Raw genomic sequence first — 20,000 nt, forward strand, 5'->3', positions numbered from 1 at the left:
CCCGGTGCGCCCCATCAACATTTCGCTCAGGGACAGCAACTGGTCTCTTGTCAGTAAAAAAAGAAACCTTAACAACTTGAACGGGGCGCGGACCTTAGCCTCCCAAGTAACAATGCACGTTACCACCAAGCGGTATGTGTGTGTGTGTGTGTGTGTGTGTGTGTGTGTGTGTGTGTGTGTGTGTGTGTGTGTGTGTGTTTGTGTGTGTGCGTGTGTGCGAGAGTCCGCGTGCGTGTGTTTAGCTTTTTTAGGCGCGTTAAGTGTATTACATTGTACGATTGCAATTTGGAGCCTATTATCCTATCAAATGAGATCAGAGGCAAAATGAGGCTGCGAAATGCGAGATATCGGGGAATAGGAGAGGCAGGGAGACAGCCAGCCTTTGTTTTCGGCCTGTTCCCTTCCTGCTTTTTATGTGCAGATCCACGAAACACGGCATTTATGTAGTGGACACGCCTCCGGGATAAGATTAACACTTTTGCAGAAGATAAAGTGACGGGGACGATTTATGAGGCACTTCATTTCACCTGAATCTACCTACGTAGTCTGGCGGAAGATGAGGTTTGCTGTCTGCTGTTTGGATTGTCGCTTATGAGACTGGAATAGCTGGGTTAGAAGGGGAAGGAAAAGTTACGTGTTCTTGAGGAGCCTCTAGGAAAAGCAATAATGCACCACAACCTTAATTCTTTAACCATAAACGACCTTACTTCGGGGGAGAAAAAGCATGACAGAAAGAAGGATTAGATTTAAGCCACTTTGTCATTCATTTCTTTTATTTTCATTAGTGTCTTTCATTATAGTCAAATTTTTTTTAGTTTGTTTTAGTTTGATGAGAGCACAAAGCAGTCAAAGATTTAATGAGGTGGAAGTGACGTGTATAAAAGAAGAAACTGAATTACAATCACAAATGAAAGATAATATACTGTAGGAGGGAAAAGGAGAACAAGGAAAGATTGAGAAAGAAGGTTGTCAAGTGAAATGGAAGAAAGGAGAGAAACATTATATATAGAAAAGGAGGTAATAAGATGAAGGAGAAAAGAAGAAATTGAACGAAAGTAGCTTGAAAATAAAAAAAAAAGACCTCTTTCAGATCTTTTCTGAAGCTTTTCCTTATTACTAAAACAAAAATGAAGTTTCACTAAACCTCTTATAGCAAATGACCAAGACTCAGCAGAGATACCTAGAAAATCACGAGTAACGAGCTACCATTTGGGAATCAATGCCAGCAATCAGGAGAGGTTTGCGAAATGATGCCTTCCTGAAAAATTGTATTGAGGAGTTTTAGAAAGGCAGGAAATCATGGTTTCAAGATGTCATAATGAGGGAACAGCATCATAAACTCTCTTTGATCTGATTACTGTAACTTTGAATCGTAGAACATAAAAACTCCTGCTGAGCGTATATATAAATAATTTGAAAGAGGCAGGATATTGTGAATAAAAAAAAAAAAACATATTTTTTGGGGAAAACACGATGTATTCTTTCAGATATGATTACGTGAACCAGACTGATCATTAGAACTTGAAAATCCTAGAAAATCTTATTGAGTATTGATAAAAGACTTTCATAGAAGCATACAGTTATGTCTCTAGGATATAACTCTTAAAAAAAGACAACAAAAAACTTTCATGATACGAACTAACTACTGGAACACATGAAATCCAAATGTGTAAAGTAGATACAACAACGATAGTGAAAGATAGAAAGACTTTCATTGGAACAGAAAATAAGGTGTCTAGCATATCACTTCCAAAGAAAACCATGACAAATTTTCTTATTACGAACTGGTTACTAAAATACTTCAAATTTAAAGGTGTATAAAATACTCCTGGGGACGATAGTGAAAAATAGACAAGACTTTCATAGGGACAAAAAAAAATAAGGTCTCTAGAATATCACTTTGAAAGAAAACCACTGTGAATATTCAATTTAAGAAATGATTACTAAAACACCTCACATCCAGAGTTATATAAAGTAGTTCTGGCGACGGTAGTGAAAGAAGGCAGGCCAGTCCAGTCCATTATACCAAGATGGAGGCCAGCGTGAGGAAGAAAGCATTTTTAGACCAGTTTTAATAACGCTCTTTATTAAGGCGGAGGATAGGGAGATATATGCTGTCATTCTTCTTAAGGCAGGGGACAGTAATTAAGCTCCTCTTACTCTTCATATCATAGACTTGATGGTGTGTTTTATGTATTATTACGGTATTAGTATTAGTATTAGTATTAATAGTAGTAGCAGCAGTAGTAGTAGTAGTAGTAGTAGTAGTAGTAGTAGTAGTAGTAGTAGTAGTAGTAGTGCTAAGGCTGAAACCTCGACATCTAAGAGAGAGAGAGAGAGAGAGAGAGAGAGAGAGAGAGAGAGAGAGAGAGAGAGAGAGAGAGAGAGAGAGAGAGAGAGAGAGAGAGAGAGAGAGAGAGAGAGACTTATCTATAGCCATAGGAGTGACTGACGTGTTGTGAGCAAGATACATTGACAAACTGATAAGGAAACATATGAGATGAGAAGACAAAGAGCGAATATATAGACATACATGCAAAAACGACTGACACCCACCCACCCACCCACCCACACACACACACACAGGGAGTCACAGATACGTTCAAATATCTGAAAACTGATATCGAAGCGGGAACACAGATGGACAGACATACAGTGAACGTCAAACAGGGCAACACAATACCTGTTCACTTCGAAAAGCGGCTGCCAAAGGGAAGGGAGAGTGGCTGCTCTTCTTCACCTGACACCCGTGAGCTCAGGTAACGCGGTTGTTGTTAATTACAGGTGAACGAAAATTTAATCACCTGTTTGATGTATGTTTTTTTTTCTTTCTTTTTTCTTCTCTCTTTCTTTCTTTCTTTCTCTTTCTCTCTTTTTTCTTTTATTCTTTTTTCTTAGTGTGTGTTTTTGTGTTTAATTTTCTTGCTCTTTATATTATTATTATTATTATTATTATTATTATTATTATTATTATTATTATTATTATTATTATCATTAATATTATTATTATTATTATCATTATTATTATTATTATTATTATTATTATTATTATTATTATTATTATTATCATTATTATTATTTATTTATTTATTTTTATTTTCTTTCCCTTATTTAGTTTCGTGTTTTGTCAGTAGTTTCTTTCCTTTTAGTAATTTTTGTTATATATATATATATATATATATATATATATATATATATATATATATATATATATATATATATATATATATATATATATATATATATATATATATTCTCGTCTTTCGTTCATTTTTGCTTTAGTTTTGCTCTTCTTTAGTTGGTTTTTAGTTTCGCTTTCTTATATTCTGTTCTCTATCCTTTTTGCGTCTCTTTTCTTTGCATTTTGCTTTATTTTTTTTTGTCTGGATTTAGTCATTCAGTTTTGTCTTTTTACTCTTTTGGGCCCATTTTCTTCAGCTGCATTTTTTTTTTTTTATATTAGAAGGAATGGCGGAGTTCTAGCCAGTGATTTGAATTCTTCCCTGCATATTCCGTTCGGCTTTCATCAATATTTCCCGTCGGGTTTGCGTGTCACACTCCTTCTTTCTCTGGCGCTCCGTGTTGTTTCACTTTTCTCGTGAATGAAATATATCGCTGTTTGAAATTCGCTTCTCCTGCCACTTGTTCTCTTCCTTGTTCTCGTCCTCGTTCTTGTCACTGTCTTAGTCCTTAGTTTTGCTTCTTTCCTCTTCCCTTTTAGCTTCGTTATTACCATTACTGTACGTACCTTCCTCTTCCTCCTTCTCCTCCTCCTCCCCCTCCTCCTGTACAGTGACATGCCTTAGCTACCAGAGATATAGTGTGACAAAGGAGGGAAAACAACAAAGATAACAGTGTGTGGCGTGAAAATAGAGCAGCGGGCGGAGGAAGGAGGATGGAGGAAGAGCCGCGGGTGGACAGTGTGAGGACTTGCTGGGAGTGGACCACGAGGCTCTGCGCTTATATTTATACGTGAAAAGGGAGGAAAAAAAAAAGAATAGGCTCCTTGATTGGTTTCCAGAGGGTACCGTGTTTACAAGGCGCAGAGAGAGAGAGAGAGAGAGAGAGAGAGAGAGAGAGAGAGAGAGAGAGAGAGAGAGAGAGAGAGAGAGAGAGAGAGAGAGAGAGAGAATATGAGTAGTGCGGAGTCTGTGTGGTGATGGCAAGGGCGACACACACACACACACACACACACACACACACACACACACACACACACACACACACACACACACACACACACAAGTGATGGGGGGACGAAGGGGGCGAGAGCGTTACGCAGCATTTCCAACACTTTTAGCGGCCGCGCCACACAACTGCAGTCCAGCCGACTCGCCTACGCCGCCCCTCCACCCACCATTCTTAGCGCGTTTTTCACCCCACATGTTCACATAGTAGCCGCATGATGTCGGATTTCACGAGGGTTGAACTATTAGACTATGTCGCGATTTGGGCGTGGTGGGAGTGACACACGGTAGAGGTGTTGCTGTGATGTTCTACTGTGATGTTCTGCCGTTATTTTCTGACGTGCCTATGGATCAAGGGGCAGGAGAGAGGTTTGGGCAAGGACACGTGACCCGTCATGAGGTTTATGTTCCCCACTAGGTGCCGCCCGCTGAAATTTCCATGTGTATATACGAGTATTAGTTTTACAAAGCCCCAGGCAGTTTTCGAATTTGCTCGCTCACCTCTGAGGCCGTAACTTCCCGTCGTGAATGCTGCATTAGTGCGTATACAGTCTAGGTCACAAGCGAGTAACATTCTCCATTTACTTCTGCAATACTGAGATTCTTTCGTTTAACATTAGTTGTCTGTTCTGATAAGAATCCATTTATCTACTTTTGCTTGTTAATCAGATCTTTAGATTGAAGGAGTTGGGGAGGTTACTTGAGTTCTAACCATTAATTTTATCGTATTTAGTGTTTTTCTTTAAACTTTAGTCTTCTGGCCTTACTGGAATCTACCATTTTCATTTTATTTTCCAACGATATTAGAGCTCATTCGAATGACTCAACTAGGGGTCAATGAGGAAGGTTTCTTTAATTCTAACCTTTATATTTACTGTGTTTCGTGTTTTCCCCTCAATTTTTATTCTTTAATCTGCTGAAGTGTATCGTTTGTCTATTCACATGTTTCCAGAAAGATGTATAATAGCAGCAATGTTACATACAGCTCATTAAGGCTCATTATGACGTTAAACTGACTTTGTGAGGTAATATTTTAGCTCTTGCAAATTACGTGTGTGTGTGTGTGTGTGTGTGTGTGTGTGTGAAAATATTATGAGCCTTATTGTACCTGTTTTATTGCTAGTTTCGTTGATGTTGTTGATGTTATTGTTGTTGATGATGATGATGATGATGATGATGATGATGATGTTGTTGTTGTTGTTGTTGTTGTTGTTGTTGTTGTTGCTGTTGTTGTTGTTGTTGTTGTTGTTGTTGTTGGTATTGTAATAGCAGTAGTAGTAGTAGTAGTAGTAGTAGTGGTAGTAGTAGTAGTAGTAGTAGTAGTAGTAGTAGTAGTAGTAGTAGTACACCCTACTCGTATTCCTGACCGTCTTGGAGATACGCCCAACATTCTTGACCTTTTCCTGACCTCTAATCCTTCTGCTTATGCTGTCACCCTTTCTTCTCCGTTGGGCTCCTCCGATCACAATCTCATATCTTTATCTTGTCCTATCACTCCAATCCCTCCTCAGGATCCCCCTAAGCGAAGGTGCCTCTGGCGTTTTGCCTCTGCTAGTTTGGGGGACCTGAGGAGGTATTTTGCTGATTTTCCTTGGAATGACTACTGCTTCCGTGTCAGAGACCCGTCTTTGTGTGCTGAGCGCATAACAGAGGTGATAGTGTCTGGCATGGAGGCATACATTCTTCACTCTTTTTCTCGTCCTAAACCTTCTAAACCTTGGTTTAACATAGCTTGTTCTCGTGCTATACATGATAGAGAGGTGACACACAAAAGGTACTTAAGCCTTCCATCACCAGAATCTCATGCACTTTATATTTCTGCCCGGAACCATGCCAAGTCTGTTCTCCAACTAGCCAAAAACTCCTTCATTAACAGAAAATGTCAAAACCTTTCAAGATCTAACTCCCCTCGTGATTTCTGGCATCTAGCCAAAATATCTCCAATAACCTTGCTTCTTCTTTCCCTCCTCTTTTTCAACCAGATGGCACCACTGCTATCACATCTATTTCTAAAGCTGAACTCTTTGCTCAAACCTTTGCTAAAAACTCTACCCTGGACGATTCTGGGCTTGTTCCTCCCTCTCCTCCACCCTCTGACTACTTCATGCCACCTATTAAAATTCTTCGCAATGATGTTTTCCATGCCCTCGCTGGCCTAAACCCTCGGAAGGCTTATGGACCTGATGGGGTCCCTCCTATTGTTCTCTGAAACTGTGCCTCCGTGCTTGCACCTTGCCTAGTCAAACTCTTTCAGCTCTGTCTGTCAACATCTACCTTTCCTTCTTGCTGGAAGTTTGCCTACATTCAACCTGTTCCTAAAAAAGGTGACCGTTCTAATCCCTCAAACTACCGTCCTATTGCTTTAATTTCCTACCTATCTAAAGTTTTTTAATCTATCCTCAACAGGAAGATTCTTAAACATCTATCACTTCACAACCTTCTATCTGATCGCTAGTATGGGTTCCGTCAAGGCCGCTCTACTGGTGATCTTCTGGCTTTCCTTACTTAGTCTTGGTCATCCTCTTTTAGAGATTTTGGTGAAACTTTTGCTGTTGCCTTGGACATATCAAAAGCTTTTGATAGAGTCTGGCACAAAGCTTTGATTTCCAAACTACCCTCCTACGGTTTCTATCCTGCTCTTTGTAACTTCATCTCAAGTTTCCTTTCTGACCGTTCTATTGCTGCTGTGGTAGACGGTCACTGTTCTTCTCCTAAATCTATTAACAGTGGTGTTCCTCAGGGTTCTGTCCTGTCACCCACTCTCTTCTTATTATTCATTAATGATCTTCTAAACCAAACTTCTTGTCCTATCCACTCCTACGCTGATGATACCACCCTGCACTTTTCCACGTCTTTTCATAGACGTCCAACCCTTCAGGAGGTAAACATGTCACGCAGGGAAGCCACAGAACGCCTGACTTCTGATCTTTCTAAAATTTCTGATTGGGGCAGAGCAAACTTGGTATTGTTCAATGCCTCAAAAACTCAATTCCTCCATCTATCAACTCGACACAACCTTCCAGACAACTATCCCCTCTTCTTCAATGACACTCAACTGTTCCCCTCTTCTACACTGAACATCCTCGGTCTGTCCTTTACTTATAATCTGAACTGGAAACTTTACATCTCATCTCTAGCTAAAACAGCTTCTATGAAGTTAGGCGTTCTGAGACGTCTCCGCCAGTTTTTCTCACCCCCCCCCCAGCTGCTAACTCTGTACAAGGGCCTTATCCGTCCGTGTATGGAGTATGCTTCACATGTCTGGGGGTTCCACTCATACTGCTCTTCTAAACAGGGTGGAATCAAAAGCTTTTCGTCTCATCAACTCCTCTCCTGTAACTGACTGTCTTCAGCCTTTCTCTCACCGCCGCAATGTTGCATATCTAGCTGTCTTCTACCGCTATTTTCATGCTAACTGCTCTTCTGATCTTGCTAACTGCATGCCTCCCCTCCTTCCACGGCCTCGCTGCACAAGACTTTCTTCTTCCTCTCACCCCTATTCTGTCCACCTCTCTAACGCAAGAGTTAACCAGTATTCTCAATCATTCATCCCTTTCTCTGGTAAACTCTGCAACTCCCTGCCTGCTTCTGTATTTTCATCTTCCTATGACCTGAATTCTTTCAAGAGGGAGGTTTCAAGACACTTATTCATCAATTTTTGACCTCTGCTTTGACCCTTTTATGGGACTGGCATTTTAGTGGGCATTTTTTTTATTAGATTTTTGTTGCCCTTGGCCAGTGTCCTTCCTACATAAAAAAAAGTAGTAATAGCTGTTTTTGTTGTTGTTGGTGATGACATTGCTGATATTATTATTATTATTATTATTATTATTATTATTATTATTATTATTATTATTATTGTTGTTGTTGTTGTTGTTGTTACACCAACAACAACAACAACAAGAACAACAACAACAACAGCAATAACAACAACAACAACAGCAATAACAACAACAACAACAACAACTACTACTACTACTACTACTACTACTACTACTACTACTATTACTACTACTACTACTACTACTACTACTACTACTACTACTCTACTACTACTACTACTACTACTACTGCTGCTGCTGCTGCTGCTGCTGCTGCTGCTGCTGCTGCTGCTGTTGCTGCTGCTGCTGCTGCTACCACTACTACTACTACTACTACTACTACTACTACTACTACTACTACTACTACTACTACTACTACTACTACTATTACTACTACTACTACTATTACTACTACCACCACCACTACTACTGCTATTACTACTATTACTACTATTACTGCCACCAACATTACTTTCTACATAACATTAGATCACACGAACAAAACACTGCATTTCATTCATAGCCTTCTCAGAGCTTTTCTTTCCCTTAACCTCCTCTTTTCTCCCTTCCCTCCTTTCTACTCCTCCTCCTCCTCCTCCTCCTCCTCCTCCTCTCCCTCACAGCACACTATATAGAAGCACTATATAGACGCATTTACATACGTACGGATGCTAGGGGGAAAGTTAGCACCCGCCAGTTTTATTAGAAAGTTTGGTCGTTCAGTAACTTTTCCATTTCATCTCCTCTTCCTCTTCCTCCTCCTTTTGCTCCTTCTCCTCCTCCTCCTCTTTTTCTGGTACCTTTCTGGTATCTTTTTTTGCTCATATATTCTTGTTTGTTTATATGTTGATCTCTTACATAAGTAGCATCTTATGGGCCCTTTATTAGAAGATTCTCTCTCTCTCTCTCTCTCTCTCTCTCTCTCTCTCTCTCTCTCTCTCTCTCTCTCTCTCTCTCTCTCTCTCGTTAACAATTTTACTCATAACGTAAACAAAAGATGTACTAGGATATAAGAGAGAGAGAGAGAGAGAGAGAGAGAGAGAGAGAGAGAGAGAGAGAGAGAGAGAGAGAGAGAGAGAGAGAGAGAGAGAGAGAGAGAGAGTGAGGAGTCACTCGCTTATCGCCACAGAAATAAGACAGATAAAAATTCCACCCTGTTATGACCCAAAGGACACTGGACGTGAGCGAAACTTAGCGAGACACACGCCAGCACGGGTCATTCTCGTCGACGATTCCCTCGTGCTTCGCTTCCCTGCATTCCCTCCCTTTAATTTGAGGAGTAATGCTGATGGATGAGAGGAGAACGAGGTCGTTATACGCTGTTATTATTTAGTTTTATTGTTCTTTTCTCCATTTTTTTGCGCCATTCTGCGTGAGAGAGCGAGGGCACTAGAGATGAGAACGATGAGTCTGCTTCTGCTATGCTAAGGCACGCCCCTCTGCTATTCCTCCTCCTCCTCCTGGTGGTGGTGGTGGGGGTGGTTGTCATATGGATGTTTTGTCTGGATTTGATGGGATAGTTAGGTGGATTTTGTTCGGTGGATGGCTGGCTGTGGTGTAATGTTTGTTCTGTTTTTCTATGTTTGCTTGGTTGTTTGTCTCTTCGTTTGTGTGTTTGTCTGTCTGTCTGTCTGTCTCTATGTCTGTTTGGTTGCGTTTTTTTTTTCTTTTTCTGTTTATTTGTCTGTTTCTGTTTGTTTCTCTATCCGTCTGTTTGGTCTGTATTTTTTGTATCTCTCTCTCTCTCTCTCTCTCTCTCTCTCTCTCTCTCTCTCTCTCTCTCTCTCTCTCTCTCTCTCTCTCTCTCTCTCTCTCTCTCTCTCTCGGAACGGATCCAGGTCAAGTCAACAAGGTCGAAGGTTAACGAGGCTGAGTCAAGCTTAACGACTCTCTCTCTCTCTCTCTCTCTCTCTCTCTCTCTCTCTCTCTCTCTCTCTCTCTCTCTCTCTCTCTCTCTCTCAAATCTACCGTTCCTTCCTACGCCCGCCACCGTCGAGTTATCAAGCGTAATGCCTCATGTCGTGAAGAAAGTGTCGTACATCCTTCACCTCCCTTGTCGACGGGGATATATTTGGAGGCTCATTTTCCACATCAGCTGACGGAGATTTGTGTGGCTGGGGGGTAGGCGAGAGAGAGAGGGCAGGAAGGAGAGAGAGAGAGAGAGAGAGAGAGAGAGAGAGAGAGAGAGAGAGAGAGAGAGAGAGAGAGAGAGAGAGAGAGAGAGAGAGAGAGAGAGAGAGAGAGAGAGAGAATAAATGAGGGAAAACAACGAGTAGCATTGAAAGATTTATATTGGGTCTTGGAATATTTTGATATATTTTTTTTAGTCTATGTTGTGTGTGTGTGTGTGTGTGTGTGTGTGTGTGTGTGTGTGTGTGTGTGTCAGTCATTGCGTCATGCCAACCCTTTGATGACGTCAGAGAGTCTTCGCTAATTGGCTGATGATTGATGGTTCTGCCAATCATCGAGGAGATTCAAGCGTCACTAATCAGCTGATGGACCAATCACCCGCTTGATAAATGACTGAGAGAGAGAGAGAGAGAGAGAGAGAGAGAGAGAGAGAGAGAGAGAGAGAGAGAGAGAGAGAGAGAGAGAGAGAGAGAGAGAGAGAGAGAGAGAGGCATTCTATTCGCTAGAGTTAAATATTTGTTAAAGCTGAATGGTGCAATTATCTCTACTCCCACTCTTCCTGCCTCTCACTCTCTCTCCCTCACTCACTCTTCCCCCTCTCCCTCTCTCCCTCCGTGGCCTCTATCTTTACCTCTCTCCCTCCTTCCTCTATCTATACATCAATCTCCCCGCTCCGCGCTCCCTCATTCAGAGAGAGAGAGAGAGAGAGAGAGAGAGAGAGAGAGAGAGAGAGAGAGAGAGTTAAAACGAAGCGATACCAGCGCACAATCACCAATGTCTGACCTGTATTTAATCACTCCCTAATACCAGGTCGGGTTCCGGTGATTAATATGGGCCGCTGTAGCCGGAAAGCAACCCGGATTTATGTGTAATTTGTTTACATATATATGCATCAATCCCGCGTCGTGATGATGGGATTCCTGATAGAGTATTTTGCTCCCAACTGATGCAAGATAGGGTGCAATTATGGGATATGTGTGTGTGTGTGTGTGTGTGTGTGTGTGTGTGTGTGTGTGTTTAGGTATGGCAGGGAAAGAAAGGGTTGTGTTTGAATGATGTATGAGTGTGTTTTTCGAAGTTTTGTTTCGTTTGGGATTTTGGTGTATTTTTTTCTCTTGTTCATGTTGTCGTCGTCATCGGTGTTGTTGATGCTGTTGCAGTAGTAGTAGTAGTAGTAGTAGTAATAGTAGTTGTTGTTGTTGTTGTTGTTATTTTCTTCTTCTTCTTCTTCTTCTTCTTCTTCTTCTTCTTCTTCTTCTTCTTCTTCTTCTTCTTCAAAATTTTCTTTCTTGTTGGTGGTAGTAGTACTAATAAATAATGACAATAATTTGATATAGAAATTGATACATAAACACATTAAAAAATAAATAAAATACAAACACAAATATATACCTAACAAAAAGAACAAAAACTTCATTATACATCCTACAAGTGACCTTCAGAAACCATTAAAAAAAAATCTGGTACAAAAAAAAAAAATCTGATCCTTTTCGTTATAACTCGTAACGAAACGAAAGGAAACAGAAAAAGAAGAAGAAGAAGAAGAAGAAGAAGAAGAAGAAGGATGAATGAATACGACTTTTTGTAACCTGTAGGCGCGTAAAAATAAAAAAAGTAACAAAAACTAAATTCTGATCCTATCCTCTATAACACGTAGCGAGACAAAAAAAAAAAAACAGGAAAAGCATGAAAAGAAGAATGAATAGTATCTTTTTTTTTTTTTTTTTACCTGTAGGCGTAGCTGACGTGGTGTAGACGGGTGTATTCTGCAGCAGGGAACACACCCACCTTTGGTCCACTACAGGTCGGAATTCCGTGTGCTTTTGGTTGTAAGATTTCTCATATTCACAGCGAAGCCTCGGAACGTGCGGCGGCAAAAAATCAGGCTTAGGACAGCAGCATTGTTGGGTTAATATTTCTAGAAGCGTAGTCGGAGGCAGCCTTGCTTATTCTCTCAGTATTCAGCGTCTTGTGGGTTCCTTTTCTGTCTCGTGTTAACTGGAATAAACGGTTAGATACTGTAAATTAGTGCGGAAAGGTTTGGGAAGCCTTAAGTGGCCTGGAATAGACAGTTACACAGTTTTGATTAACGCAGGAAGTGTTGGTAATGTTCGTGTGGACTGGAATAGACGGTTATACAGTGTAGATTAGCGCTGGAGCTATTGGTAATGTTTGTGTGGTCTGAAATAGACGGTTAGACGGTGTAGATTAGCGTAGGAAGTGTTGACAGAGTTTGTGCAGCCCGGAATAGACGGCTAGACAGTGCAGGTTAGTGGAGGAAGTTCTGGGAAGTGTTTTTCATAAGTTTAGGTTTTAGATACTGATGGTGGTGGTGGTAGTGATAATGGTGGTGGTGGTAGTGGTGGTGGTGATTATGTGACGTGTGAGGGAAAAAAAATTGTGGGTACGTGTTATTTTTATGCGGGAAGGATGCTGGCAAAGACCACAGAAATATCAAAAGAGCTCGTTAATTTGCCACTCCCCCAAAAAGTTAAAGAGGAACGGAATTCCTGAAACTGAGGCCTATGTAGTTCCGGAGATTTCCCTTTACAGATAGATAGACAGATAGATCAATGGATAGACGGATAAATAGATAGGTAATTACTCATGTTTTGCGTTCCATTTATTCCTTAGATTACCGGGTTTCTTTGACTATACTAAAAAAGATAAAACTACTGCTACTGCTACTATCACTACTTCTGCACCTACTTTTACTACTACTACTACTACTACTACTACTACTACTACTACTACTACTACTACTACTGCTACTACTACTACTACGCCAATATAAGCGCGACCTCCGCTTTAAAGGCAACTTTAACACCGAGCCCAACTTGGAGTTACAAAAAAAAAAAAAGCAGGAGCTACAAATAACTTTTTTTTTTTTCAACCAACTACGACCGGAAGCTTTATGGAGTTCCGGTCACTTCCAATTCCGGCTGGAACTTAATTTGGCAGTTCCTGTGCTTCCCGTGTGTGTGTGTGTGTGTGTGTGTGTGTGTGTGTGTGTGTGTGTGTGTGTGTGTGTGTGTGTGTGTGTGTGACGTGCGCGCGCGCTGCAAAGTGAGCTGCCCAGCTGCAAAATATACGAATTTATGAAGCAATTTTTCTGTTGTGTGGATTTATGTTGAATAAAAGTTGTATTAATATGCAAAATACTTGTGTGCGGATATAAATGTATTAACAAAAAAAGAAAAAGCGCAGCGTATCCATCGGTCTTGCTTTGGAATTCGCTGAGTTTTATGCGGTGATCGAGCTTTTAAGTTTTACAGTAAACAAAGAGTTGGAAAAAATGTGTTTAAAAATAATATTAAATGTGACATGTGGAAAAGTAGATATGAATAAATCTGACGACTTATTTGAATTGGAAGAAAAACACGTGGCAAATTATATATAAATGATTAATGTTGTAACTCTTAAAGCTAAGCAACAAAACTAAATACTATCGGAACCCACATACGCATCACCATCATCGCTGTCATCATCATCACCATTATTATCATCATTATCACTCTCATTTCACTTCGGATCCTTATCTTGCCTTGAATAGTTGAACGAAAATTAACCTGCATTTCATGAGAAGAAGAAAAAAAAAAAAAAATCCCTGCAAAAACACTTGTACGTCTCACACCACACAACTAACCGGAACCTAAACTAAAATCGCACACAACACACAATACCATGATCTGACCATCACACATGAACCACGACTCGTCACTGACACCTCATCGCTACACAGTATTCCTTTCAGTGCGTATATGACTGAGTATAGCTACCGTATACCTTCCATTTCCCTTTATTTATCAGTATAACGTGAGGTTTATTCCTCCCCTCGTGGCTCTCCATACACCAGAGCCTGTTATTGTTCATACGCTCCAGTGCTCATACGCCTTCCATCTCAACTGTCCATCTCAGCCTCCCTGCCCTGCGTCCCCTCGCTCTCTGACACCTCCGCCTCTTCTTTTATTACCTTGTGTATTTCCCGGGAAAATTAAATGCTACACTTTATCTTTTCACGTCGTCGTTGGGGTTTCTCTCTCTCTCTCTCTCTCTCTCTCTCTCTCTCTCTCTCTCTCTCTCTCTCTCTCTCTCTCTCTCTCTCTCTCTGTGTGTGTGTGTGTGTGTGTGTGTTGGATATATTTCTTTATTTATATCATTGCTGTCTGTCCGTCGTTCATTTTCAAATCTATAAAAGAGAAAAATCCAGCCTCTCATGTTCATTAAACTGCCACTTTTTATTTTTATTTTATATGTTTGTTCCCGTACCAATAAAGAATGAAATTTTTTTTTTCATTCCCTTCATCGCCATTTGATTTGTTCCCCACGCAGGTCTTTAACTTTCCCCTCTCCATTTTATGATTGGTGAATGTGCATGCAGGTAAAAATAATTAATTAAACCAACCCATTTTATTCTCCAAACACCCCCATCCCCCAACCCACACACCCCCATTAGAACCTTATCATTCCCCCACGTTGCAATATATTCCAATGCTATCATCAACAGAATCAATCTTCATTCATTTCCTCTTTAAACTATATATATAACTCACGTGTAATTATGACAGGAGGCGAGGACCTGTGTATTTCTGTGTGTTTCTCCCTCGTCTTCCTTTAATTTACGCTCCTCACGCTGAAATATAAGTCTTACAAGTCGTGTGTGTGTCTCGCACCTCGCCTACAGTTGTGATGCAGCGCTTCGAGGTCGGAGTGAGTGACGCTACCGGTGTGGTGGGAGGTGCCGCGGTCTTCTCCTGCGACGTTCCTCCGACTGTGGCTCGACATGTGTCTCTCACGTCTTGGAGTGTCGACGGGCGTTCCCTCTCCGTCTCCACCAGGCCAGGTAAGGAAGGAAACGCGGGCGAGAAAGGTAGATGAAGTGACGAGGGATACATGGGAGGAGGAGGACAAGGAGGACGAGGAGGAGAAGAAGTGGAGGGTAAGGGTTGAGGAAAGGAAACTGCAGGTGTTAGTTATAAGATGGAGGGGAAGGAAGGCAAGGGAAGAGAAGGGGAGCTGGAGGAAAGAAGGAAGGAAGGGAGAGACGTTCAGTGCGTTCAGTGTAGGGAGGATGAAACAAGAGTGAGGGTCAGGAGGGGTAAGAATAGGGGTGAGGTGGACTAGTACATATTAGGAGGGAAGGGGGAGATTACCTCACTGAAATAATGTAAGGGAAGGTGGGGCTAAAAAATAGAGTTGATAAAAGGAACGGGTTGCAGCAAAGGAACAAGGGGTAGAAAGATAATAAGATAGCCAGTAATGGATGGGAGAGGGTGGCGCGAGGGACAATAGCTGGGACACTGTACAAAGACTGGCTTACAAGGGCGCAGGAAGAGTGGGAGGAGGGTAGATAAGGGATCAGGTGGAATAAGTGAAATAGAAAAGGATGAGAAGATAACAACCAGAGAGAGAGAGAGAGAGAGAGAGAGAGAGAGAGAGAGAGAGAGAGAGAGAGAGAGAGAGAGAGAGAGAGAGAGAGAGAGAGAGTCGACATTAAAAAGATTACATTCTCTATTCTGAATTCTTATCACGGCTCCTTTACCCCCTCTTTTTTTCTCTCTCTCTCTCTCTCTCTCTCTCTCTCTCTCTCTCTCTCTCTCTCTCTCTCTCTCTCTCTCTCTCTCTCTCTCTCTCTGCCTCTGTCTCATCTCATTTGTGTCACGGCATCAGGGGAGGAGGGGGGAATATAGGGAGGGGGTAGGAATTTCAGGTGTGTCTTTACCTAATTAGCATTCCACAGGTGTCCCGGTAGAGCGCCGGAGTTGAGCCTCTCCTTAGTAGAGCTCCGGCAGTAGTAGTAGTAGTAGTAGTAGTAGTAGTAGTAGTAGTTGTGATTGTAGTAGTAGTATGTAGTTGTTAGTTCTTGTGGTGTATGTATTTGGATAGTTGTACATTATATGTGTGTGTGTGTGTGTGTGTGTGTGTGTGTGTGTAGGTGATGTACTACGCAGATTTCTGCCTCATATTTCAACCGCATGTATTCATTCTTTACATCTATGTATGTGTAAGCTTGCATATGCACTCATTTAACATCATGTGTATGTATGTATGTATGCACGTATGTAGGAGAACCGTTATAAACGCCATGTTGTAAGGTGATTTATGATCGAGGGATAAATGGAGGGAGAGAGAAAGAGGGAGGAGAGGAGGAGGAGGAGGAGGAGGAGGAGGAGGAGGAAGAGGAGCAGGGGAACAGAAGCTTGATGAAAAGGGAGGGGAAGGAGAGGGAAAGAGAGGGATAAGAGGGCGGAGAGACGGGAGAGTAGTTAGGAGGAGAGTTGAAAAGGCTTAGAGGAGGGAGGTGGTGGTGAGTAAGGAGGAGGGATGAGGAAGAGAAGACACGACAGGAGAGAAGGATGGAGGAAAGTGAATGGGGGGGGGGAGGAGGGAAGGAGGGATAAGCGGTTGACGGAGAAAGTAATATATGAAGGTAATATTGTGGTTGAGGCGGTAATTAGATTATTAATGGAGAGAGAGAGAGAGAGAGAGAGAGAGAGAGAGAGAGAGAGAGAGAGAGAGAGAGAGAGAGAGAGAGAGAGAGAGAGAGAGAGTACACCATTATCAGCATTATTAAAAATCATAAAGGCAATGTTAGTCCTATCAGTGTCTCTCTCTCTCTCTCTCTCTCTCTCTCTCTCTCTCTCTCTCTCTCTCTCTCTCTCTCTCTCTCTCTCTCTTAGAACTATCTCACACACGCCTGAGCGCCTGGCATACGCTCGATGTCTGACTGTCAGGTGTCTTGGGCGAGAGGGAGGGAAGGGAGAACGCTCAAAGGGTCTTATCAGTGTTTGTTGTAGCACGGGAGGGAGGGAGGGAAGGAGAGTGAGAGGGAAGGAGGGAGGGAGGAGGGTAGGAGAGGAAAGAGAGCTCGATAGTGTACGTGGATGTATTGTTTTGATACAGTACAGAATTTAGCGTTTTGAGAGAGAGAGAGAGAGAGAGAGAGAGAGAGAGAGAGAGAGAGAGAGAGAGAGAGAGAGAGAGAGAGAGAGAGAATGTAACTTTATATTTTCAGTAAATATATTCATAGTTTCTTTTGTTCGCTTGTCTCTCTCTTTTTGGTCGTGTGCTTGTTTGCTTGATTGCCGCTTGTCTGTTTGATTATGCTCTCTCTCTCTCTCTCTCTCTCTCTCTCTCTCTCTCTCTCTCTCTCTCTCTCTCTCTCTCTCTCATACATATAGGTATATATCACTTTCACTCATTCATGCCTCCAGTTTCTATTCCTTAATCCTCTTTAACTCTCTACTTTCCTTCTTCCTTTCTAAGCTCCTTTTCCATATTTTCTCTCTCCCGCGTCCCTCATCACACACCCACGTAACTTTGCTTCGTCCCTCTGTAGTACATTCACGTAACTTTTCTGTCCCTCAATACACACCACAACTTTTCTGTCCTTCTTCAGCCACGTAATTTTTATTTTCTAGACACTTAGATAATTTTCCTGTACGTCTACACGCTCCCCCGTAAGTTTTCTGTCTCTCTGCACATGCCGGCTTAAGTTTCCTGTCTTCTGTCTGCCCTACTACTGTCTACTCTACTTTTTGGTCCCTCTAAACATATCCATCTAACGTTCCTGTCTACCGTCTACTCTACTTTTTGTCCCTCAACACCTACGTAACTTTCCTGCATCCCTCACCACTCACCCACGTGTCTCCTCCTCCTTCTCTTCCTCTCACAGATGGCCGCTACTGGGTGTTGCCGAGTGGTGAGCTTTTAATCCTGAGCCTCACCGCCACTGACGCTTACTCCCGGGTGTCCTGCCGCGCCTCCCACGCTTTTGACAACTCCCCCAGAGCGTCCAACACCGCCCGAGTCATCGTAACAGGTCAGTCTCGATGAAATATTGGTCTAAACTTAAGAAAGTTAGATTTAAAAATTAGATAACAAGGAACTGTTTGTCAGATGGAGTGGTAGATGAAGGGTATGGACTCAGTAATCAGGTTTTCAGTGTCGAATCGTCAGGGAACAAAAAAAAAAAAGAAAAAAAATAATATTAATAATAAAATAAATAAATAATGAGGATGATAGATGGAAATAGGTACGTAACTGTGTTTCGTACAAGGACTACTACGTGTAGGCCTGATGGCTTCTTGCAGCTTCCTTTATTTTCTTATGTTCTTGACTCATGTGTGTGTTGCGTGTGACTCTCCCTCTTCTAAGCTCACGGAAGTTAACGTTCTGTACCTGATGGGTGAGTTTGGTAGAAAGGAATAATGATTCGTAACTAAGGTGTTTTGGACCGAGCGATAGGCACTGGTCATTCATTCCGTATCTCTGTTGAGTGTGTGTTACGTTCAGTTCTTTCTCTTCTAAATTCACGGAAGTTGTTTGCCCTACGTCATCAGTGAATTTGATAGAAAGGAACAGCTTTTTATTTTTCGCAGCCAAGGTATTCTGGACCAAGCGATAGGCACTCGTCGCTCATTTCGTATCTCCGTTGACTTCCTGCAGGCGCTCTAAGGGTCGTGCAGGCCGCGGCAGGGCAAGATACGCCCCCTCTCCGCCGCTCCTCCCGCATCCCAGATGTCAGTGAAAAAAAGGCCATGGCTGCTTCAGTGCTCGCGTCATCGCAGCGGTATTGATAGCAAGTTAAAAATCGATGAATTTCAATACTGTTGCAGAAATATTCCGTTGCACTTTTTTTTTTCAATATTCATAAGGGATAGGTTGAAAAAAAAAATCAAACAAAAATAATATGTACAACAGTCTTCCTGGAATGTATAATGCTTCAGTCTCATTTCTACGCTCGGAAAATATTTCATATAATCGCATTTTCTCTTAGTATATTTCTTCGTATAACTTGCAGCAGTGTAAACATTCTATTAGGGAGGGAATATGAGGGTTAGTTAGCTCAGTGTACCGTTACGGATCCTTGCCTCAGTGTTTGCTGTGATTTGTTGCTGGTATTGGTTCGTAAGTAATCAAGACTTGCCTCCGCTCTTTCTACTCCAGTATTGAAAAGACTTGGCAAGTGTTTTGTTTCGCTTTCTGGAATCCGAGATGAAGTACGTAAGTTCCCGTGGTGCTCTCATTAGTATTATAGTTATTATTTTTGTTATTGCTGCCATTGGTAATAGAATAGGGATGCACTAGTTTATACCAAGGACAAGATAGTTGTGTCACTCTGTCCAAAATAACCTGTACGTTACCTGCTTTCCTTATTAATTACCACTTGTCGCCTAGATAACGAGAAAATAGCGTGAGGTAGAAGAAAGTACCTATTTCTCTAACTTCAGCTCATGATAAACTTCAGATAGTTGTAGTCGTCTCCGCCGGTTTTTCTCATCCCCCCACCAGCTGCTAACTCTGTAAAAGGGCCTTATCCGTCCATGTAAGGAGTATACTTCACATGCATGTGGGGTTCCACTCATACCGCTCTTTTAGACAGGATGAAATCAAAGGCTTTTCATATTATCAACTCCTTTTCTCTACCAGACTGTCTTCAGTCTCTCTCTCATCGCCGCAGTATTGCATCTCTTGCTATCTTCTACTGCTATTTTCATGTTGACTGCTCTTCTGCTCTTTCTAACTGCATGCCTCTCATCCCGTGGCCTCGCTGCACAAGACTTTCTTCTTTCTCCCACCCCTATTTTGTCCACCTCTCTAATGCAAGAGTCAACCAGTATTCTCAATCATTCATCCCTTTCTTTGGTAAACTCTGGAACTCCCTTCCTGTTTCTGTATTTCCTCCTTCCTATGACTTAAACTCTTTCAAGAGTGAGGTTTCAAGACATTTATCCTTTAATTTTTAACGACCGCTTTTGATTCTGTTCGGGGACCGGCACCTCAATCGGCCTTTTTTTTAATAATTTTGTTGCCCTTGGCTAGTGCTCCTCCTACATAAAAAAAATAAAAAAGCAATAAT

The 20,000-nt window shown here is 41.7% G+C and overlaps 1 protein-coding gene across 1 annotated transcript in view; it reads left to right on the forward strand.

Moving 5' to 3' along the window:
• Nucleotides 1–20,000, forward strand: part of LOC135089169 (cell adhesion molecule Dscam1-like) — a 181,000-nt gene that overhangs the window by 82,176 nt on the left and 78,824 nt on the right. The window contains exons 4-5 of the mRNA XM_063984467.1: nt 14,823–14,981; nt 17,814–17,960. Coding sequence (XP_063840537.1) covers nt 14,823–14,981; nt 17,814–17,960 — 306 coding nt within the window. The remainder of the gene's footprint in view (nt 1–14,822; nt 14,982–17,813; nt 17,961–20,000) is intronic.

Source organism: Scylla paramamosain, chromosome 32 (assembly GCF_035594125.1).
Source record: "Scylla paramamosain isolate STU-SP2022 chromosome 32, ASM3559412v1, whole genome shotgun sequence".
In the NCBI taxonomy this organism is placed as follows: domain Eukaryota; kingdom Metazoa; phylum Arthropoda; class Malacostraca; order Decapoda; family Portunidae; genus Scylla; species Scylla paramamosain.